The sequence below is a fragment of the Dromaius novaehollandiae genome, chromosome 3 (genome assembly GCF_036370855.1).
Source record: "Dromaius novaehollandiae isolate bDroNov1 chromosome 3, bDroNov1.hap1, whole genome shotgun sequence".
Lineage (NCBI taxonomy): Eukaryota > Metazoa > Chordata > Aves > Casuariiformes > Dromaiidae > Dromaius > Dromaius novaehollandiae.
In genome coordinates, this window is record NC_088100.1 from 2,857,291 (window position 1) to 2,882,189 (window position 24,899).

Consider the following 24,899-nt stretch of genomic DNA (forward strand, 5'->3'; position numbering starts at 1 on the left):
CTATCACAGCTTTGGGGACCCTGGAAGTCTGGACTAACATATCTGCTTGGGACCCGTATTATTATTACTACTAAGACTCCATTGTAACCTGGCTAATTTTGATAAAGGCTGAAATCACTGACACATTGAAAAGCCTCCCAAAATTACTCTGAAAGATGGACAAGATCTTCCCCAAATGACAAGCGACTGAAAGGCGGGGGGAGGGGCAGGGGGGAATCTCTGACCATTTGGGACACAGATACATCACGGGCAAGGGCAAAACCCTGAGAAGACAGCAGTGCAGCATGGCTTTGCAGCTGAGACGCCCCTCTGCATGAGAGCGGGATGCCCGTCACCGATGTCTGACCCAGCCAGAATCATCCGTAATACCATCGATAAATGCATTAACATTTCTAGGAAGCTCATGAGCAGAATTTAAGATATCTGTGATAATCATTTCCTGGCTAGTGATTTTTAATGGAATAAACTATATGCTGTTTTCACTGAGTGCTGCAGAAGATGTTTTAGGTGCAGCACTGGAACAGTTAACTGAATTCAAGACTTGATACACTGAAGAAACAGGAAACTTCCGTTTTTTCTCTAGAAATTAAAGGTACATCCACACTTACAGATAAGAAAAATCCAGCTCCTTCTACTCCCCATATGAAAACTTCACCTCTTCTGAACATCAGAGTTACCTCACGTGACATCCAGAATATTCAGTTTTCTATTTAAAATTCAGCAGGTTTCAGGATGCTTCCATGACCACGTCTGCAGAATACTGAAATGCTGGATCTTTGCCACAGAAGGCATCGGTCATATGATACATGATGAAAATATGAAAGGACTTATGTCCTATCTCCAGTGCTCAGGAAGGCTGAAATCTTTGCCATCCTTCAGAGCTTGTTTGTACAGGAGCCAAAGCTGTCACAGCTAAAATACAAGAAACATGCAGCACTGAGGCAAGACATTCATCTTAATTTGGAGTGTCTTTGGGTCCCTTTCTAGCATGAGGAATCAACTAATTTTTCATTTATAACAGAATTATTTGTGATGAATGCTTGACAATTGTGATTCGCTCTTCTATTTCTGGATGGATATTTCGCTAAATATAATCTACCAAAAGATAATGACTTGTATCTTGCTAATAACCTCCTCCAAATTAGGTGACAATTAACTCTTGACATCTCTACTGCCTTGAAGAGGAACCTGTCTCTCACTTTCAACAAACGTATTAATTATAGATAATACCATACAGTAACAGCTAGTATTTACACCGAGGACTGTCAACTCAGCTCCTGCATCTCAGCTAGTAAGGTGTTTTCCAAACTCTCCCACTCCGAATGAGGTCACTCTAACAACATACAAACAACCTGTGATTTCATTCATGTGGGGAACTACATGTACATCACCATGTCTAAGACCGCCACCAGTAAGCCTGCTATCACCACAACAGCAACCCTAAGAAGTCTGGGACCGCGTTACCGCTCGGCTCTCCAGCCTGCAGACAGGCAGCTGACCTCCCTGCTCAGCAAACCAGCCCGTGCAGAGTTCCCACAGTCCCAGAGGTGCCATTAAGCAACGTCCTCTGGAAGGCCTTGCTGACGTGACCTTACCTGGAAAACTATCACCCAGGAAACCCGAACAGGGACTGGAAGCCCAGAGAAGGAAAATAAAGGTATGAGGAAATGTTTGGTTATATGATATTCTTAGTTCAAGAGCCTAACGTGGTTTCACAAGAGGTTGACCCAGGACATCTCATGATATTAGTGAGCTCCAGCAGTTTCACCTTGCCACATCCATGAGAGTAAAGTGTCTCAGTACACAAGCATGAGACTGTTTATTGTCCCCAGAGGCAGGGTCACGGAGGACTATCCTCTGTCGACTTCCAAACTGCTCATGACAAAGTGCTACAGCAATGATTCAGCACACAGAAACACGCTCTGTATCACACGCACTCCCGCACTACAGCGTAAACCTGCCTTGGCTCTACCAACCTGGCATAATTCCTGCATTGGATATGCCATAAAGGACTTGCCAGTGCTTTTTCTGCAATTACATTAAACTTGTATTAGCAGCAAAGACATTTTAGCGGTGACAGAAAGAGATGATTGCTGTAGGTGAAAAACTTTTCAGGTATCTGCTGTAGAGGCTGCAGTGAAGCAAGTATGTAAGGTTTTAGCACGAAGTTACTGTATAACTTTTTTGCTGTTGTGGGCAGCGTAGATACTAGGTTAGATAGCTCGTAGGCGGCAGAGACACTAGTAAGCCTGGGCTGGTATATAAGTGGTTTCAGTGGATTACTAAAGCAACCAAGTAATTGCTTCTCCTCCCTGAATCATCCTAATTTCTCTCTTCTCCTCTGCCATGAGATTTGCATATCCTTTTTCGTTTTTTTTAAACAAGCGCTTGCTTTATTCTCCTGCTCAGCACACTGTAACTCCTCCTTCCTGTGGCACCAGGGCTGCAAGCTCTGCAAAGTTATCATCCTGAGCTGCATTTCTGGGAAGAAGCCAGAACTGTACAGGCTACAAGAGGAAGCTTGGCTGCTGACGAACACCAGTCAAAGAGCTGAGAGGAGTAGACAGAGAAAAGCCTTCTTATGAGGAAAAGCAGCCTGTGAGCACTGAGGAGGGAGGAGGAAAAAATAAAAGAAAAAAAAAGAACAGCATTTTGTTTTTGAAACAAGTAGAGGGCTAAAAAATGAAAATAAGTGGACTAGCCTAAGAACCTTAGGCAATATGCATTAAGTTGTAAAGCTTTTTTAGTCACTACTACAATGCAGAGGCTCTGAGTTCTGGTCTCACTGAGCTAAGTGTCCTAATTATACACTAGCAGAAGAAATTTTCTGTTAAAAAAAAAAAAAAAAAAGCCACCACAACCCTCTCCAAACGATAGAAAAAGTGTATAGTCAAAATCCCAAATCCCCTAAAGCAGCCTCTGCCTTTGCCACAAGACCATCCTTCCTCTCCCCGGAGATCTTAAGAGTTCAGCCCTCTTCCTTTACATCCACTCAGCAAAAAAATCACTACTTGACCTGATTGCTTCTCTCCTCAAAGGAGCACTCACCAGAGAGTTACGCTTTCGCATTTTTGTAAGATGTTATGTGCTTATAAGAGCCGTCATGAGCTTTAAAGCACTAATTAAAGCAATGTTACTTTACATCATCTATTTCCACAGCACTGAATGCAACATTCACACGTTCACCACAACAGTGCACAGGAAGCCAAAGTTATGATCAGACTTGGTCATGCTCCCTACCAAAAGAATAAAGATACAATAAGTTGTTTTAATGTAAATTATAATCAGGGGAGAATAGTTTGGGACCTCTTTAAAAAAAAATCAGCATGCCTTTTAGGAGGCAGCCATCAGCCGTCATACCTCTGCGGCTTCTCTTCAGCAACCACTGACATTCCAGCCCAGAGGGAAGGGTGCAGCATCGCTGCCCTTGCGCGAGCAGCAGGTGCTGCATTCCTGCAGATCGAGCTCATGGGAAAACAAAAAAAACCCAAATACCTACAAAACCTTGACTGTTGATTCCTCCTCCCAGGAGGATGGGAGAAGATGGTCCCTTTATCTCTTTAATATCCACTGAAATTAAAATCGGTAGAAGAATATTACATATTACAGCAACTCTTGAGGTACAACAGCAATTGCAATTTTCCCTTCTTACAATAAAAGCTTGCAAATGAAGACATACAGAAACACTTTCCCCTGAATTCAGTAGTGTGATTTCCAGCTTTACAGAACTATAAGATGGGGGCTGAATCGCTTTAAATGTAATGGGAGCATTAAGTGTAAAGCAGTCACCTTCCAAACTTCTCATTCTAAAATTACCACCACCACAAAGAAATTACAAGTTACCCCAAATTACGTGATGCACACAAATAATTCCCCTTCCCAAAATTGTGTTTAAAGTTTCTCTCAGGACAATGAAGATCAGACACTAAAAGGTATAGGATTTCTCCTCTTCATTTCTCCTAACAACACCATACACAATTTGGAAACAAACCCTGCCATTTTTTATACACCATTTTCCAGTAACTAAGGAGTTCAGAAGACTACATATGGTATTATCTATCTATATATTCTAGCTGTCCATAAAAGAACCTGCACTACAATCGCTGCTAAAATCATGAATATTTAACCAGCTTCTCAGGAGAGGATCAAAGCTCAGGTTAGCACTGTCCTGCCATGGATACTTGACTTTCAACATTCAAAGTAGCTTATTTCAAGTTAGCTTGAGGGATACTGCTACACAACCTCAAAGGGCTGCAGCAAAGACAGTAAGAGCTGTCAAGCATGAACAAAACTATTCTGCTATTAATCAGTCAAGTCAGATGTCAGAGAAGGATGCAAGAGAGGATATTTCTTGCCATCTCTTAATTGTACTAATCTGAAATCAAGATTTTGCAAAACTGCTAAGCATAAACCATTTAACTCACTTAAACTACTTTTAACAGAACTCATTTTCATACACATTTTCTTAAGTCCTGTTCTTAAAACTAGTAAGAACTTACTTGACAGGCTTGAAACCTCAGTGAAGTTGGTAAGTATCTGCAGACGCTCCAAATACCATCCCATGCTTTGGCTGTAAAAGCTGTTCTGAACTGTTTCTATCCCCTTCCACAGAACTCAGTGGCTCCAACCACTGAAACAATCCTTCAGCCTGCAGGAGTATCATCCAAAGTCACTGTGACCACGAAATATTCTTCCCTTATGGGTTATTATTTCAGAGTTAAAAATTAAGGTGAAATAAGTTCACGTGGCACCAAGAGCTGCAACATTTCTTCAGAATGTTAAAGATTGATCTTAAAATCAAGTTTACTCCCCCACCCTTGTTCACTTCTTCCCTCAGTCTATGACCATTAGGTTGGTCTCATACCTATCTTGATTTGTTTCAACAGGAAACATACTATTAAGCCTTTTAAGACTTCTGTTAACACATTCAATCAACATTAAAAACAACCATTTCAAACTTGAAGCTCAGTTTTCATTATTTATCCGCTGCTTGGTTCTGTCCTGTCTGAATAGCATAGGGTAATCTGCTAGTTTCATTTCTTGTTTTCATACATTCAGACAGAGTTTTGAGTTGACTTGTACCATTTCAAAGAATTACTACAATCAAATTAAGTTTTATGCCGTTTTAAATTATTTTCATAGAGGATGAAACCTATTGCAGCAGAGTCAAAAAGCCATAAAAAGACTGTCATTGAGCCAAATTCCAACCAGTTCTTCTTAATCTGATTTGCACGTTTTAACTTGTAGATTTAACAAGCAAAGACAACTATAACACATCAATCTCCTTGCAGTTTAAGTAGCCTGATATTCTAAGCCTCAGGTATAAACTAGCTTAAAAAAGGTAAACAGTCTCTGGAAATTGCTATAAGGTTTAAATAGAAGCTATATTCCACTCAAATATTAGTATGTTCACTGTTTTAGGTTCAATATGCTGCACAGAGGGTTTTTTGTTTTTTTAAACTCTGGGAACTGACTTTTACCACCATTACCGATTTGCAATGAGAAGGGACTACAGATTACACTGTGTTTGCAGCAAAAGTCCACTTCTTCGATAACTCACAATCGGAAACCCTAGCCAACTCATGACCCATTTGCATGAAGGCCAGGCTGCTTAGCAACTATCACCATCAAGCTCTACAAAGCAAAACACTGTCTGCGAGCAGGTTGACAATGTTAAGGATACTCCACAACTTGCCACTAGATAACATATGCTATAAAAAGCCTTCAGTTTAAAGAAAAATTAAAGTTGCAGGTACTTTACATGTATTAGATTTTAAGAAGAAAAAGTACTAAAATGTAGAAATTCAAGCTACAGCAGTTGAAGGTTATACTTTACATCACATGACACCTGAACAACATTAAGCTAATTCTTTGCCTGTTATCCTTCTCTCGAGTACAGTAGATTACCACAGATTTTGTCAGATCAGCAATTAGATTAAAAAAGGCTTCTCTCATTTTGAACTAAGGAACGTAAGTTGGCCAAGGACCATTCTTAGTGGTGCTGTGCACTTCTAAGTCTCACTCCAAGAAGATATGGCTCTTGTTAAAATTAATTTTCACCTACATTATGAGTGCACAGTTCAACAGGTAATCCTAATTTGCTATGGCTATGTAAGGTACAAGTATGTAGGTGTGACCCATACCGGGGAGAGAAAAAAAAATTCCTCTTTAAAAAAATTAACACAGCCTCACAGTTATATTTTCTTAAGCAAAACAAAATAGGATAAAGTTCTTTCTTAAACACATTGACACACACAAACTGGTAGCACACAGTTTTGTTAACATTTTTGTCTACAACAAGAATTTGTGCATGGTTTCTGCCTCACATTTTCACTTTTACTCAAGCCAAAGCATTTGAGTTGTAGCACATACACTTCCTTGCAAGTATGACTTGAAGTGCAGCAACCACCTTCTCTCCTGGCAGAACTCCTACTTCTTCGTTTTGTACAAGATAAGTATTTTATATGGCAAGCATTCACCTCCTTGTGCAATATAATACTTCACTCCACACAACCAGAGGCTCATGAGGTGCACGGTAACAGTGCATTAGCTGCATACGCCTGCTGTCCTCCAGACCGTCTCTCTTCTTTGCCTGTCCTGACTCCTCTCTGGATTAAAATCTCTCTAGGACAGATAAACAAATGTCTTTCAAACTTCTAAGCAAGAACAGGATTCCTAGGTACCCTAGAAACTCAGTTTTTATACATACAATTTTTATTTCAGAAGACATTTTTCAATGAGATGTAGACCACTCTGGTATCTGAATGAATAAGTAAGGGAGTATGTGCCATAATCTAGGTTTAATATAACAATAAACTCTTCTAATAATGGACTTCAAAAGTAATGGTTTTCTGAGAAATCTATTCAGCCACTTAAATGACTGTCAGTTTTCAAAGGTAAGGCTTAAAAGTATTTTTTTCCCCACATAAGTTAAGACTGTTTAGTAGGCTGACCAATAAAAAGTAGCAACACTCACTTGGGGGAATACAACAGAAATAACCATCATATTACAGAACAATGTCATGCTTGAAGTGAAAGTTGCATGCACACATGCAACGGAGCTGTACAAGCAAAGCCAGCAATACAGGAAAATCTCATAGCACTGTTTCTGCAAACATTTTGCAAACAATTTCCTGTAAACTGTTTTGCGCCCGCAAAATACCAACACAGATGATGAGAGAGGCAGGCTTCCCCTTCTTCTGGATGTCAGCTATCAGTCTTGGGAATACAGCCACGCTCCCTCCCTCCCCCACAACTTCCTGGAACATTTCTGCATTGTGAAACCTTGCACAGATCTGTTCCCTGTAAGGCAAAGCTGAACTAACATCTAACCCATAAATTTCATTCTCAAAGCTTTACATATTAATAATGAACTTGTACCCACATAGCAAGCAATTCCCCGTTAGCATAAGGAGGGATACACAGCCAACTATTGCCTAAGATTAGGCAGCTCTTCAAGCAGTTCTTACCTAACATCCGGCAGGATCCTGGTGTCTTTTCAAGAAAAGCTGTGTATTTTCTCACCAATACACATATCAGTAATTGTCTTTCACCATTTTCTTGGGTCCAAGAGTTCTACAGATTAAATCCATATGTAGTATTGCAATCACGCATCTTCTCATTTTCCAATTTCCCACATTCTTTCCTAAGACACAATAAGTGTGCCCTCCTATGTGCTCCTTCTATCATTTATTATTTTTAAAAGCAGTAACATTCCCCGTTATTCCTCACGGTCAGTTTTTCCAGTCCATATTTATGTACACATAAGAGTACACGTACAACAATGTTAGCATTTCCTCTCTAGGCACCTTCAATTTCTGCACGCTGTTCTAGAAGATATGAGAGCTGATTAATTGTACAAAAATAGTCATATACTATAAACCCGACAAATGGCATGATATTTTAAACTTTTGCTAACCCTTCCTTTAATTGCCTACCATTCCATATACATATCAAATATTTTACTGAACTGCACAAGAGACGTGTGCTTCTTGCCCTCACAAAGAGATAATCTATTTGTAATGTGCTAATGCAAGTTTCTCACTCTTTAATGTACAATTTCATCGGCTGACACACTACCCATACGTATAATTTTTGCAAAAATTAAGAAATCAATTTATGTGCAAGTTTTACCACCTCACTATTCCTGCAGTCCCTGTGCAGTCTGCGATACCAAGATTAGTCTTTTACATTTTTATCAAGAGCACAAGATTGCTAATACTTCACACAGCCCGAGCTGTTAAGTTGTAACTTCTTCTCAGCTTTTAGCCAGCTTTAAAGAAGGTTTTCAAGCCATACAGGAGAGTCGCACAACACAAATAGAGTCAAATAAAACCCCGCTTCACCTGTGCTCTGAGCAGACCAGAAATTGTGTAACTGCTAATGCCGTGCCAAGCACGAGCTTATCCTGCCTCGTGGCAGGGCTTGCTGGCGCTGTCTCGACATCATGGCAACACGATCACAAGACTCCTGGTTAACCGAGAGCAAGGCAGAGGGAGCTTGTGTGGGCTTGCACAAACGCCACATTCTGATTTTTAGTAATTGAGGGGAAAAAGAAAGAAAAAAAAAGGTGAAAACAGAATCCGGTACGATCATATTTAGTTCTAAACAGAATTTCTGAGCTGGTCGAAAGCTCTCTGCGCTGTACCCATTATCTAGCATATATCTAGGCATTTTATAAATTTCCCAGGTAGATCAGAATACAAACTATGGCCTCAATAGATACATTTTAATTCCCAGGACCACAGCAGCAGTGCTTTTTACTCAGTAAACCCTTGCAATCCTTTTTTTTTTTAATTAGAAGTTGCATATTTCTGTTAGCATCCATCCACTCCACTCTTGACCCTCCAAAAAGCGTGAAGTAATGTTACTTGGTCTTTGAGACTCTGATAATTATTTTCCAGTACTATTTTTTGTTTTTCAATAGCTGAATCTTTAACAACATTCTGTCTCGGTCCTAATCTGCACTCCTTCTTCAAAAGGATTCTTCAACTTTCCAAGGCAAAAAACTTTAATCCAAAGACAAACTATGGAAAGACTTCAGTGGGTCGTTTACTTCAACCCAAATGCTGCTTAAAGTCTGTCATTCCTGCAATTTTTTTCCCTGCTTACTGCATAAGAAAGTTTTTTTTTTTCCCCTGTTCTGTCCTACTAAATTCCATGGGCATTGGTTTCATTTGCTCAACAACCTTTTGACTTCACTTATTTAAATCTTTCTCTTCGAGAGTATCATTTATTATTAGCAGCCTTTGCAAGGCAAGCATTATTTACCCACAGCTCCAAAAGAGGGCCCTTTTTCAATTGCAGGAGTAGTCGTCCAAAATAATTTCTCCCCACAGATCTTTTTCAAGGCTGTCACTCATCTCAGAAGGAAAAAGGGAACTGGAATGGTAGAGGAATCTTACTAAAGTATTCCTTTATGAGAAAAACATCCTTGGGCATCATCCAGTTGATTTCTACCTCAGTGAGAAATCATCAAGCTCAGGTGTAGCGAGGCTACAGAAACCCTCAAGTCCGAGTAAGAAGCCAGCACACGCCTGCTCAGTTTTTCAGAACTTCCTAGAAAACAATCAAATTGCGTCTTAAGTATCTCAGCTTCATGAGCAAAAAATGTTGCCTGTGTGGATATACAAAAGCAAACTGGTATAGACCCAGGAACAAATATCTTAGAAGTAAATCATACTTGATTTTTTTTATATTAATAAAGATACTCAATTATGGAAATATCTACTACTAAGCACTGGTTATACAGACATTGCAATAGCTGAAAGAGAAACATCCAGCCTGGTTTAACACACTTGCTAACTTCTATTAGCTGCACTTGTTCCCTTGAATAGTTTTTACCCTGTGTCAGTCTTTGGAATCTCAAACAGCAGAGCACTTACAAACCACAAATTTTGACAGAAGTACACAGAATTCAGAGCTCCTTTCATTTTTAAGCATATCCTCTTAATAAAAAAGTTCAAAGGTAGTTTACTAGGCAGATTTAGCAACTGCTTTACTTTACAGGTATCACTGCTCATTCATAGGCTTGCACTAAATTGAAATCTAATTGATTTCTGACAGTTTATCTGGAATAAAATTCCCTTTCCTGAAGTCAAAAACAATCAGCATTTTAGTCTTTTTAACGTGTCTTCTTTGGGAGATGTAAAATGACAGCACAGGCAAATTGATAATAAAAATATTGGTACAAATTTAACAGCCTACAGTAAGTACAGACTATTCACAGATTTTTCAAAACTCATAAGCATTCCAGTTATTATGTAGGACTTCTCTAGTCATTTCAATCCAAATGAGTTCACACCCTCTTGCAAGCCCTAACCACCAAGTAATAATGTTATGAGTAATCTGCAGCACAGAGTTAATCCTGTGTTGACAAAGAAACTTTAACCCTGACCTTTGCAACAGAGAAAACAGACAACTACACAAAGCAAAAGAAAGGAGACAAGTCATGCTAACGATACTATTCATTTGCACTGAATCCCTGAAAATTCACATACCTTGAAAGGGGAGAAGGGGAGATTTTGATTTAAAAGGATCATCTGGGGAAGTCTGAGAGAAAGAAAACTCAAGGCTCTGTGGCAAAAAAATTTGTGAAAGCATCTAAAGAAACACTGACCATTTCCGGGAAGTATAATTTCTATTTTAATACAAGAAACCACCACTCGACAGCCTCTCCCTGTCCCAAGGTTAGCAGCATTGCCTACCCAGTCTAGAGGTTATCCTATAGATTTTTAAACTGATCCTGTGCATGATCACATTACAGAAACTTGCACAGCACTAATAAGGACTGCTGAATAAAACAACTGGCTGCATATCTGTCTCAGGAAAGGTCATTGCTTGGTTAAGAAAGACTAACAGGAGGATGCAAGATTTTTGAAGTTGCATAAAAACAGACTTCTTTCTTGAGACCAGGCATTTTACATGCATTTATTAGGCCTCAAGTCACTGCAGAAATGGGCAAATATTATATTCAGGTTGTGGGTGCAGGGGAAACTGAGGCTGAGCAGCTGTCACCTAGATTTTCAAGACTTTTTAGAATTTTGAATGCACAATTTGACACGGCTAGTTTCAATGGCAATTATGTCAACTGAATTCTCCATCTCCAAAAGTCAGGTCCCAAAAATTTCAAGTCCGGTATCTGTAGAAGTATGAAATATATAAAGATAGTGGACACTTCTGGTTTTACATGCATTCATTCCCCAAGGTCACATGGGAAATCAGAGGCAGAGGTGGGTATATTGGAAAGAAACTCCAAAGACTACTTCTCTTCTTTAACTCAGAGACAATTGAGAACAGTATCTCAGATATTTGTCATTTTAACTGATCTGACTGGAGGAGAGTTTTTGCAAATGGATAAACACATAATGTAGAACTCTTCAGCCTTTGAGGACCACCTTGCAGAGACAGGACAAATACGTGGTAACTCTGTGACCCAGGCTAATTCACACATTAAACTATTAATTTAAACCTGCCCTTCTCCTAAACTTGGCTTTCCCTCTTCCATCCTCTCTGGTGGAAACATGCATTTTTCCAAAACTCACAGGTTGTTTTTCCAAATGTCACTGCCTGCCAGAGAGGGGCTGTGTCATGACAAGTGGGGATGGAACCGATCAGATTTCTAGTTCTAAAATTCTTTCCCCAGTTCCTAAATTGACCCTGGCATATTAGTGAGAAAAGCAGGCCAAGTTTTTAGGATTTTCAAACTTATCCTGCTCTGCAAGCATTTAGAGTTTATTCACAATATTGTTTTTTATTTTTCTTTTCTCTATGGAAGTAAAAGCATTCTAGATTTGTCAGAATTCTTTGACTCACTCTGAACACTAGACAAGTCTAAAATCAAAATGAATGATTTTATTGCAGAAGGCAAAGTTACTGACCACAGATTTGGAAACATGCAAACTAAAGCCTAAATTAAAAAAAGACCAAAAAACTAAAACTAATCTTTTCCTTGAGCTGATATTTAACATTCCGCTGACTTAGCTGCAGAAGCCAAGACAATTCAACGTCCTCCTTTCTCAAGGGTGTTACATTGCAGATAGGTGAATCATTAGGGCAGTTAAAGGGCCTCCACTTTTCTATTAATCAGCCCATATAAATTTACTATGTTGGCTGCCTAGATTAGCAATGGGCAGTTGTGAAAATGCAAATGAAGCATTCTTCAGTCTGGTATGTTGCCTTCTCACACCAGGCTCACTATCTCCTCTGGGAAGTCAGTTCAAATGCCAACAGATTCCTCCCTTGCCAGGGGGTATGATTTGCATTATGAATTCTCTCATGGCTAAAGTATGAACGTTTTTTAAACATATATTAGCGAGTATAAACTATAGAACATTTCATTAGTTGTCAGGTTCTAGAGAGACTATGAGTAGCATATTCTTAATACAGCTGACTAACGGGGCCTTTGAGTATTTTATTTTCCTGCCATTTTTAGCAGTTGTAAAGGCTCAAGTTAACAGAGGTATTCAGGAGCTAAATAGTGCATGATTCTGGAGGCGGCAGATATTAGACCAAACAAAAACACCCCATGACATGCAGCCTGCTTGCTGGAGCAGCTCCTTAAAGCTTTAATCCCAATCACACTAAAATAAGTCTTTCAGTTGAAGTCAGTAGAAACTACATACTGCACTTCATCTGCTTGCTTTCCCGTTTAATACTACTGGGAGGTTGAGAAGTTTAGATTATAGAAGATCAGATAAAGAATACTTTTACTTACCACTGATGTACAGTACAGTTTTACATGACAAAACTATCATATGTTGCATTTAAACAAAGCTCTTAGTGTGTTTGACTGAATTTCTCTCATTTCTGTCATCCCTTAAGACCACTTCCCTGTCTTTTTTTCCAAAAAAAATCATAATTGTACTTGTCCAGTATTGGTTTTTGCCTTTTTTTAATGCATACATTATTCCATTTCCTCCTCTTGCAAACAAGGAATATACTAACTAGTAACAATCCTAACTCTATTGATCATTACAGGCCTTTTCACATCCCACTCTAAGAAGTTTAGCAAATCTATGCCAGCTCTTACATAAACTGGCCACCTTTCCAAGTATTTTTGATTCATGTAACGCCCCACTATCAAGCTACTTCCATAGCTATAGCTCTTCAGTAGGTTTTCCTTTTTCTTCTTATACACTGAATACAAGACCATTATGAGAAAATAACTGTGGTGAAGATATATTTCATTCCAAAATGACAAACTGTGCTCTGCTCAAATTATTTTGCAGATTTAAATCTTTTCAGACCTATAATACCACATGAGAAGAAATTAAACAGTTGACAGACCCATTAATTGCTAACACATCTTTTAGTGCAGGAGGCAAATGCTCACTTCAAAATGCAGTAAGCACTAGGTTTTCAAAGCATCTTCCCAGCAGGATAAAGATCAGCCTTATTTCATAGCTGATGGTAACTAAATTGCAGAAGGAGTATGGTTTTTTTATTTTGCTTTGCTTTTAAATGAAAGCCCTCTAGCAAAGCCTACATTTCTCAGTAGTTAGCCTCATATATAATTTATGAAGCCTGACCTTCCTAATTCAAAAATCTTACCTGGCATCTCCTTTTGAAAGGTTGGTGTTTACAGGATGAAGAATAACCTTGTTTGCATCCACATCCACCACACATTTTGTATGCAGATCGAGCTCTATAAAGAAATGAGAAAGTGTCAAGTGCTGCTCCTAAAGCATGAGGATTATATACACAATTACTTCCTCTAGACACCAAATTTATTCATGCGGTCTGACAGCCACCCATCAGCTACAGAATAGAAACAGGACTATTGCCAAACTCCACTTCTAGAGGCACTCTGCTGGGATGGATTTTGTCCAGCTTTAAAGCGGGCACTCTTTTCAAAACAAGAAAGAGCACTTAGGCCTTACCGAAGGACAATCAACATATACAAGGCAGTATGAAATTTCTTCTGGGGAAGGAACCATTAGGCATGGTTCTACTTTGACAGCTCTTCTCATTGCTGTCTCAACGCCTTGCATGCTCAGAGGGAGAGCTGCCCCTACCATCTGCAGCATGTTTTCCTGGCCACTGGTGTGATGCTGCAGCTTGCCATGGAAATTCAAGTCCCACCAAAAACAATTTAGGTGCAAGTGTGTAGAAAAGGGCTTATCCTTTCCCAAAGACTCCAAGTCAGCTGGAAAGCCCAACTCTTCCAATGTACGCTAAGCAATGGGATACACAGTACAAATGATAAGAACATTTGGAATATATGAGATCTCTCAGCAGCAGAAACGGAGAAAAGAAAATAAAAGCTTCAAATAATACTGACAACCATCCAGTTTCACCCACCCAATGACAAATCGAGTCAGATATTAGAAAAAAGAGAAAAAGCAAACAGCCATTCCCAATTAAAAGTTACTGCCTGCAGACATGAGGGTCTGGACACAAGCAACCCTTGCCAGTCCCATGCACTTACACCCTGATGCTGAATCTGGAAAGTGCATGTGAACGGTGATACCTATGTACACAAGATGCCAATCACACCTAGCGGGATGCTCTGCAAAGCTCTCGCATGCTACGATGAGGAGGAACTACACAGAATAACCTCCACGTGGTGTTCGACACCGCAACTGAATCACCAAAATATGCCCATACCTCATCATATTATTTGTAATCCTTGCCCTCCTTCATCTCTGATCTTTCTGCCTTTGTCACCTCTACTTGCTCCTTCACCTTGCAGCACCTTACAAACTCAGACCACAACTTCAGGCAAAGCCCACAGATCTTAATTTACTGCATGGCACCTTACAGACTTAAAAAACAAACAAACAAACAAAAAAAAAAACAAAAAAAAACCCCAAAAAAACAAAAAAACCCCAAACATAATAAGAGGAAGTTCCTCTCTCTGGCATTTTTTCTAAGAATTTTTATAGGTCATTCACTATTTTAGACACAACAAAGAACACCAAAGCTCAAGATTACTGTTCACAGCAAGCAGTCACATGAAACTGAACTCCTCCTGAACAAAACTACTCCTCTATTATTAAAGCGTGCTTTTGCAGAAGGAACGGACAGGCAAGTTTCAGAGGCTGGTGTTTATTTTAATTTCTCTCCACACCCTGAAAACCAATTTACCTATCATTAATATGCAATGCATGCTTGCTTAGATGAAATTATATTCTTCATACTTCCCAGATCTGACAAGCCACTTTATCTTGGCCTGGCTGGTTAGCGATTAACACCCTGTATTGCAGTGACCTGCTTTTCCTCAACTACTGAGGAAGATTTTCACCTCCCTTATGCAAAGCATAAGGTATTTTCACCCTGTTTACAAGCAGGAAGCAGTACAGTCTCTGTCACGTTTTTGAGTCAATCCTCCACCTTCAGCTTCTGAGAGAGAATACTGATTGCACATTTTGCATCCACAATTGTGCACTAAACTCGAGGTCTTGCTAGTAATCATGAAATCTCTCCTTGTGCCATACCTTTAAGAAAGCACACAGACAGGATAAAAGAGTTCCTTAAAGTCACATGTCTTCACAAGAAAAGAAGAAAGATTCCTCAAGCCACTTTATCCTGTACAACACACCTTGTCTGCTGATTGTCACCACAAAGATAATGTTAAAATCCTGTGTGTAGAAATCCTGTATACAGGGGACGCAGTTTCAGAAGATGCGGTAAGCCAACCTAACAGCTTGCTGCTGCCAAAGGGGGAAATCTCTGTCCTCTCTTCTGGCTGTGTGCGCCTGCTGCTTACCTTCCACCAATTCTGTGCTCACCAGCTCCGCTGAAGTGACTTGAAGTTACTTCAATGGCAGAAAACCATCCAACACTAAAAATGGATGTATTTGGACACTTTTGTGAGTTAAACCAGCCCGGTGAAATGTCTGAAGAGCATCAAAGTGCAAAGGAGAGAGTAGACCTGCATGTTTGGGAACAGGGGAAGAGAAAGGAGGCAGAAGAGCGAGGCCTTCTCCTGGTAGAGGTGAACTGCTACTCAGCTCACTGTGTCTCATGAAAGAGGCTGTAAGAAACAGTTGTACTCGGTCTCTCAGCTGGGATATGCATCTAGAAGGCATTAAGGCTACAAATCCCACTTACCTTGGAAAGCAAATTTACCTGACAGCTCTCATTTTATCCTAAAAATAGTGCAAATAGTTCAAAATAGTTCAAACACCATACGCTTCCTACAAATTTGGCTCCATTACAAACATATTCTTTGGCTGACTTCTTTAACGCTTCAGGTAGAGTTTAGAGATGAATCTTATATTAGCCACAACTGAAAATCCTACCACCATAATTTCCACCTCATTAAGTTTTTAATGGTATTAAAGCAGGTTAGACTTATAGACAAATTATCTTCCTGCTCTTTTGGATATAGTCTCGCAGGTACTCCACCCTCACTTTCACTAGTTTCAGTAACTCCTAGGTAAGCAGTGCACTCACTGCCCCCGAACAACAAACAAAATTGTGATGCATCAAGGTAAGAGGATAAACATGCAGATCCCCAAAATACCAATTAGTTCATCCTGCAGTAAAGACTTGTTTGTCAAGGTTTGGTGTTATTATTTCTGTCACACTACAGACATACATATGTTCTTTTTTTTCCCAGACAGCATCAAATTAAGGAGAAGTGAAAAGATGACAGAAGTGACTGACATAGTCAAACTGTGGAGATTTATCGCAAATCTTGTAGCTCTGTTTTTTCATTATATCAACAAGATTTAAAATCTCACCTACTATTATTGCTACCCTGCTTCTACTTTCAATCATTACGAAGCAAGCACAATCAACCACTCATTTGCTTCATCAAATCAGGAAACTAATCAGCTAATTGCTTTTGGAAAAATTAAAACTCGAACTCCCATCATCTCAAGAAACATTTATTACAGAGAATGAAAGCCTCTTTCAGAGCTTCAGAGCAGGAGAACCGGGCTGTCCATAATAAAAAGGTAGCACATATCTTAGTCATTTTTCCATATTTATATTTCATAGCTGTAGAAGTCCAGCAAAGCTGGGCTGACTGAGAATAATTGTTAGGCCATATGTGTCCAAGCTACTCACAGACAGTCTCCAGGCTGACTTTCTACTTTACTTGTCAAACTGGAAGCTGGGGAATGAAGGAGGCCACACTGCTTCCCATTTGTTTTGATTGCTCAACTCCTCGCAAGAGAGGACTTTTTCTAACACAATAAAAATTGGAATTCAAGCGGTGTAGATCTTAGCTGAAACCATACTCGTGTGCAGATCCCAAAGGACTAAGCCTTACAGGATAAACCTTACAGGCATTGCAAAAAATAAAATAAAATCACATTACCCACATATGCTTTTGCGCTTTTACACTAACCTAAGAAACTCAGCAAGTTTCAAGTGAGGTCGCAAAAGTCAGCAGAGAGGGCAAAGCCAGGAGCAGCGGTACCACTGCATGCCAAGGCGGAGGCGGCACGCTAGTGAAGCGCTGGTATATTCCCAGCGACAGGTAGCAGTTTACATTCCCTGCCTAATAGCAGTCAGGCATCTGGCAATCATAAACTCAGGAGAGCAGATTTTCCACAACAGGGTTAGGAAACACTAGCAGAGGTAAAACTTTAAGAAGTGCTAAACAGCCCTGGGGCAGAGACAATCAGTATATTTGAATCCTGGTGGAAGGCGAGAGAAGTGACAGAAACATTGGACAAGCTCAGCTTTAGAAAACCTCCATCTTCATCTATGGGTCAAGTCAGGATCTTCATAAATTAGCTGCATATAATGACAGCAATGGTGGGAATACCCAGCTCCCTGCAGTACGGGTATGCAGGCAAGAACAGAGGCACTGGATGGCATAACAAAAATACGTCAATCACCATGCAAGGATATTGGAGGTTTTTCAACCGCTATCATAAAAAGTCACCGCACCTTTAATGTTATTATATTTCAGAACCAAACAACATGATACAGTTGACAGTCTTTAAACAGCAGTTTGAAATAATCCTTAAATGAAAGACAAGCTTGTCTAGAATTAAACCGTTAGTCAGGTCCATGGCATCGTAACAGCCTTTCAACCAACAGCCAGGGTAACTGAAATATTTGTTGTAATGTTTTTAACCTTCCATATATTCTTCTTTATATGCTCTACTTTTTCACATTTTATAAGCTGAATTAAGGGAAAACATTTCCCATTGCATCTAGAGCCTTTATTTCCATGTAACACTTTTCCTCTCGGGTTTCAATTTAAGCTCTTCTTTCTGATGGCTGACAGTTTTTCAGCCCTTTCAAGCACTATTTGAGCACAAATCCCACTGAAATAAAGATGTGAACCTGGCGTTATCACACAGCTCAAACAAAATCCGTGATGGATTTCTCCTGATCCCAGCACCAGGTTAGGGCAGCTGCACTGACACCTAAGGTACTCTCGGAAAAGAAGACATTAGGTTAGATGACTGCTAGTGAGAACCAGTATGGCTGTTCTCAGTTTCACAAAAGCTAACTGAGGTATCGAAAAAAAAATGAAATACATATAAGTGAAAGTTTGAAGTGGATATATCAAGCTCATAAGGCAAAATTGGCCAAAAATACAGAAGCTTAAAATGATCTCTTGTAAAGATTAAGAGGGCAGAAACATTATATTTTAAATTGCCAGTAGATTTTTAGGAGATTAACACTCTCTTGAAGGTTAGAGCCAGAATGCCGTGCTGTTACGTGCTGCCTGACAGCTTTAAATTTGCATAGAAAAAAAAAAAGTACAGTCAGCTTCTTGTACCTTTCTGAGTTTGAAAAAGCAAGTAGCAGGAATACTGAGAAATGTTTAAGCATTGTTTCAAAAATACTTAAAAGCTTATCACACACAGATTAAAGGAACACCAAGATTAAAGGAACACCAACTAAAGAAAAGGCTTATTTGGGGTTTTTTGTTTTGTTTTTTTAATAAAAAAAAGCTGGAAGCAAGTTCAAATACAACGCGTCCTCAGGTCTCCCTGCCAATGTTTGTTGCTTTAAAGCGACTTTTCTCTTTGCCCTTTGCTATATAGAAGCCAATACAAACAAGGAGAAAACTAACTGACTGTACAAGAGCAAGTGAAGCTAACTTACACCTAAATGATAATGCTAAGAAGTAAAGCTTAAAGGAAAAAATACAGTGAGAGCAATAGCACTTTGAGGGCATTAGTTTAAAGCCACAGTAACCTAAACATTCTGGACAAAAATACAGCAATTTGACTTCTCCTTCTGTCTACCAACATGAACTCTAAGTAGGCATCTCTCAAACTTCCCTGCTGCACATAAACTGTGCAAATATCATTCATAAAATTTTCAGTTTGCAGCAATTAAAGATCATTAAAAATGCATGAGTGCATCTGGAAGGGCACACACAACTATCTAATCTGGATGATGAAGTGCAAGTCAACTCAACCTCAGGAGCACACCGAACGCAGGCCAGCTCTCCTCAGTTGTTAACACTGCATCGTCCAATACATAAAAAGCTTATTCCATCTTCTGCTGTTTCATTTAGCACAAGAAGAGAGCTTGCCAAACGGCTTCAGTAAAGGCATTCTGTGTTTCTGGACATTAACTTTACCTACAGCCACTGCTGCTGCGTGCGTGGCTCATCTTACAGACTTGTAAATGAATCAGTCCAGTAACTTTCTGATGCAGCAAAGAGCTCTGAAGAAGTTCAATGCGCAAGTCTGTGCTGCTGCTTTGTTTCAGGCTTCAAAGTTAACAGGAATGAAACACAATAGTGTTTGCTCTGCCACTAGCAAACCAAAAGCCAAGGCAGAACTATTCACTGTCAGTGTATCTGATCTTTTGTTGACTTCAGGAAGATGAAACCAGAGCAGCAAGGTAGTGTCCCACACTGCACTTAAGGCTAGCTCTAAAGATGTAATTAGCACAATTGTTTGCTTTTGGGGCCTCCACGTTTGACTGAATGGTAGTCTCACAGGTTCTCTGGCAGTGAACAGTGAGCTTATAACACCTTAGGAGTTCTTGAAATACAGTTGCATCACTGAGGAATGCCAGACGAAACACTAGCTTTACATGCCTTACCCATTTGTCGCTGTATCTCTACCTTACTACTGCTCATACTACAAGCACTATTTTATACGTTATCAACAGGAAATATTAAGAACTATAAGTGCTCATTTATCACAAGGAGAATAGTGAAAAAACTTGTGTTTTGCCTATTGCCACCTGGATAAAATACATGCCATCTCATTTACTGTAATACCACAATTAGTCTTAAAAGTCTGCGTGCACGAGCTCCAACTTACAGATTTGTTTCTGTTGTAATCTTCATTGCAAAAAAAGCAATAGCCACCCTCCCCCTCAAAAACCAAAAACATTTCAAGGGAGCGGAAAGGCAACCTCCTCCAAAGAGTGGGACAGAAAATTGGCACCTAACACCGTGGTCAATAGGTACTGAAGCAAAATCCTTCCTTACGAGCACCTGCAGCATGTCATCAGAGTACAACAGGATCCCTTTTCGGAGCACGCAAACTAGTCTGCATGAATATCAGCAAAAGAAATCTGAACATACATTTACAGGCAATCTAGATATTTAAACTGGAAGTCACAGGTCCTTAACGCCACAGTCCTAGGAACAGGCTGTGGAGCCGGAGCAGCGCACCCACAGCTCCACTTCCCACCTCCGCGGTGTATTGCCGCCACCGCCTCCCTGCCCAGCCTTGCGCCAGCGCCACGGTCTCTATTACTCCTCGATAAATCCGTTCAAAGCACTAAACAAACAGGTAACTACACACTTCTTGCGGTTAGTTTTCTGCCTTTCCTGTTCAAACAGAAAACACAGGTGAGAGGCAGCGACACAACAGCAGTAGTTTAAACTGGCTGAAAGTGTCGGACCATACCCTTGAGCGCAAGTCGTATTTTTTTTAGTACCACTAAAAATGTTATACTTTAAGTAATGCTACACTGAATTGATTCAAAGGCACAGAGAAACTCACGGACTTAAACATACTATACTTATGGGATGCCTATACATCCACATCACCTGCAACCAAAATATTCAGTAAGACAAACCTTAATTAAAAAGCTTCAAGCTGGCTTTTGTTTTGCTTCATGGTGACATAAGAACTCTGCACAGCATTTATGTGTAATATATAATAAATATCTGCTGAGTGAAATCAAACACTGACAATATTTGTAAAAGGAAATCCACAACAACTCTAAAATAGAATAGCAAAAGTAGTTACTGATTGCTATCAAAAAAATCTGAAAAAGCTGTGCATTTGAAAATATTTTTAGTAAATCTTACATTGCAACAAAACCAAGAAAACAGAGGACGCTTAAGAGTCTTACTTAATATAACAATGCTGAATTATTTACTTCATAATAGCTTGCTAATCAAGATCCTAGTCTGCAAAGTACAAAGCATACAAAAAAGAAGTTATGATTACTACCTAGAAGCACTTACAGCTTTAGACCTGATGCTGCAGGTGCAGTGACACAGAGGGTGTTTTATGAAAGCATGGTTTCCATACAGCTTGTAGGTTTGGGGCCTAATTTGAAATAAAATGCAACAAAAAAATAACTGAGATAGAACTATAAAAACTTCCTCTCACTATTAAAAATTAGTACTCTGAGCTTACCTTACAGATTTCCTCTTCAAATGACACTGAAGCAGGACCCTCTATACTATCACCTTCAAATGTGAGTACTGTAAATAACCAACTATTTGATACAGAAATTCTTTCAACTCACACACAAAGAACCTATTATACTTTTATGAGCTGTATAAATTAGTAATAGTTAAACATACCACTTGTATTAACCTAATAAACCCTCGCCTTAAGAAATTCATAATTCAAACACTAAAGACAACCACCACTACCATAAGGAAACACTAAGAATATTTTAGAGGTTAAATTTCTACAGCTGTAGCCATCTGACAGGTTCGCAATTTTAAGCCCTTTGGTGCAGAAGAAAGGAAAGAACATTACTCATGATCCTGGAGAAAACAAAGACTTGCTTCACGTCCAAAGACCCAGATTTCCACATAATGCTATTTAAAAACAAAGTGCTTATTAAAGAGCTTCTAAGAAAGCTGCTTCTTGCCTCAAAGCCTACTAAAAACGCAAAGCCACAGAAGTTTTACAACCAGATAATTCTTATGAAAATCATCTATGCAAATTCTTAAATATAACATTGATTTGGTAATTCAGCATTATATCGCTGTTTGTTACTGTAAATTCTAGAAGCATTGGAAGTATTGTACGGAGATACCAATTGTTTAGAACTGACCAAAACATGTGGATTGTGACAAATAACCTGCTTAAAAATTACAATTCCAAGGCTACATTTCAGGGAATGAAAAACACTCTGATCTTTTAGATGGACTTGAGTATCACTCACAAAATACCAGGATGCTTAACAGTTGCTAAACGGATCTCACAAATGCCCTGATGGCCAAGCTACGTGCGGGAGCATGGGGTTCAAGTCCCTCTTCTCTCTGACGTACAGCAAGGACTGAAACTCAAACATCCCTCAGCCTTGGATGAGCCTCCTAACAACCAGGCTACAGACATTCTCCACATTTTTAAGCTTATACCAAATAAAACAGCTCCAATAACAAGATACCCACTCCCCTTCCTCCAGATTTGTACAGCGCATTGTTAGGGCATTCCCCAGGTGGAAGTCTCAAATAGATGCACTGCTCTAAACCTGTAATATTCCACATTTTTACCACCCCCCCTTACTTCCATCACTTCTTCCTCACACATATTTCCTACTGAACTCAGCCCCTACCTGGAGAAAACCTGAAGACCACAGCATGGACATAAACTAGGGGCTGAGCATATGTGGAATATCTGCCAAGAGGGAGAGGTGCGTTACTCGCCCCGGGACATTCAAAACTTGACTGGGCAAGGCACGGCGCAACCTGATCTAATCTGATCTGCTCTGAGCATGGGGTGGACTAGAGACCTCCAGAGGTCCCTTCCGACCTCAATTATTGTACGCTTCCACAATCCCGAGAGTAAAGAGCCCAAAGCAGCCAGGAGGTGTCTGGGTCACAGCCAAGGAAATGAGCTCCGGCAGGAAAGGGACATGAGCAAGAGGAAAGTCCATGACTACCGCTGAAGCAAGGCACCCCCTTTCAGGGCCTTTCCATTCCAGCTACCACCGCGTCCTCCTCATCATAACACTCATTCTCCTCCTACCAGTTCTCCACCAGGACGACGTGGGTCCTCCCTCAGGTTGAGAGCTGCTGCCCGAAATCTGACAAAATGCAGATTTGAACCCGGGTCAAAATGCCCTCGATCACCCTAACCCACCAGGCTAGAAGGGCATCAGCTCCGTCTCTTTTATCTGTGGGACTTGAGACCACTCATGAACTTAGCTTGACATTCCTCTGCTTTTATTTTAGATGATCTGGAAATGCCTTACTTAACAAGCTTAAACTTTTTTTTTCTTGTTTATTGAAGAAAATTAAAGAGTTATTTTGTTTCAGATCATGTAGAAAATAACAGGGGTTGCCTCTTTCCTTCCTTTTGGTTCAACTATTAAACTGCCTTCACTTTATCCCCCTCTTCCCAAAAGGAATTATTGGCATACCTCTGTGGGAACACAGGAAAAAAAAAATCTTGGATTTTTGCCTTCTTTACCTCCTTGTTCCCTGCCAATATTTCCCTCTTCATACTCATTTCCTCATAATCTTGATCAAGTTTTTCTAATTAAGAAAAGCAATAAACATTAAAACAGATGCTCAGACCACGGAATGATTAACATAACCCTGAGGCAAGTTTCACTGAGGAGGGAGGGGAAAAAAGAAAAGAAAAGAAAAACTTTGCTTGTCAAGCTTCCTCTTCCAGGTTTTCTCGGTTGTTTTGTCCTTACAAAACCTCTGTGAACTATGTCCCACTCGATCGCTGAGGGGCGAGAAGGGGGCTCACAGCACGCAGGACCGAGCAAGCGAGGGGGAGGTGGGGGGAAAACATAGAAAAGGCAGGATTTATCCCCTCAAACAACAGAGCAGGAAGAAGGAAGAGCTCTGTCTCGTGAGGAGGAGGAGGGACCCGGGCACTGCCCGGCTGTAAAACAGGTGCAAGAGGTGCGGAACAGGGCGAAAAGGAAAAAAGAGAGGCGCAAAATGGGGGCGAGCTGAGGGAAAAGGGGTCGGTGGTGAGGAAGGGGAGGGGGGAGGCGCAGACAGCTGCCTCCCGGGGGGCAGCCCAGCCTCACCCGCTAAATACCCGTAAATACATACGTGCACACACACCCCCTGCCCACACAGACGCCTATAGACCCACGGCGCAGGGGCGCACCGGCGCCCACAGCGACGCGCCCCGCGGCGCCTCCCGCCCCGCTCTCCCCTCAGGCCCGCTCCCCTCACGCCCACCGCAGCCCCCTCCCCCCGCCAACCGCCAGCGGCGCGCGCGCCGTTGGGGGGGGGGGGGGAGGCGGGAAGGGGGGCGCGCGCGCGGCGCTCACCTCGCCTGTTCATGGGGCGGACGCGCACCGCCACCTTCACTTTGGAGTCCCCCATCGCGCCGCTCCAGCCTTCCCCCGGGCTCGCTCGTCCCTCCTCGGCTTCCGTCTACGGAGGGGACACCCGGCAGCGCGGGGAGGAGCGCTGCGGAGGGTGGGGGTGTGAAACCAAGGGGGCGGTGGGAGGGAGGCACCGTGCGTGACCAACGTCTGGCGGGACTACAGCCCCCAGCGTGCAGCGCGGCGGCTCGCCGCGGAGCGGGGGGGAGGGTGGCGTGGCGCGCTGCACGCCGGGAGTTGTAGTCCTGCCCGTTGTGCTCGCATTGCCTGCTGGGATATGTAGTCCCCTAGGGAGAGTGGGGGGTGAGCCCCAAAATGCTGCGTTGTGGAAAATGCTGCGTTGTAAATTGTGGTGTGCGGCAGGGAGCGGACATTCAGGGTCAGGGTGGCACCCAGGGCCTCTGAGTCGCTTCACGCCCTGCCACCCATAACCCACGTCGCAGCTCAGCCGCTGGCCTCCGTGTGGGCCC

The 24,899-nt window shown here is 41.0% G+C and overlaps 1 protein-coding gene across 4 annotated transcripts in view; it reads right to left on the reverse strand.

Annotated features, from left to right (window-relative positions):
• The window catches only part of KIF13B (kinesin family member 13B), a 124,219-nt gene extending 99,678 nt beyond the window's left edge, over nt 1-24,541 (reverse strand). For all 4 annotated transcript variants that reach the window (XM_026101998.2, XM_026101997.2, XM_026101996.2 and 1 more), the window contains exons 1-2: nt 24,373-24,541; nt 13,552-13,645 (exon numbers count right to left, since the gene is read on the reverse strand). In XM_026101998.2, the coding sequence (XP_025957783.2) occupies nt 13,552-13,645; nt 24,373-24,427 (149 nt within the window). In that variant the 5' untranslated portion in view covers nt 24,428-24,541. The remainder of the gene's footprint in view (nt 1-13,551; nt 13,646-24,372) is intronic.
• Between the last annotated feature and the right edge of the window lie 358 nt (nt 24,542-24,899).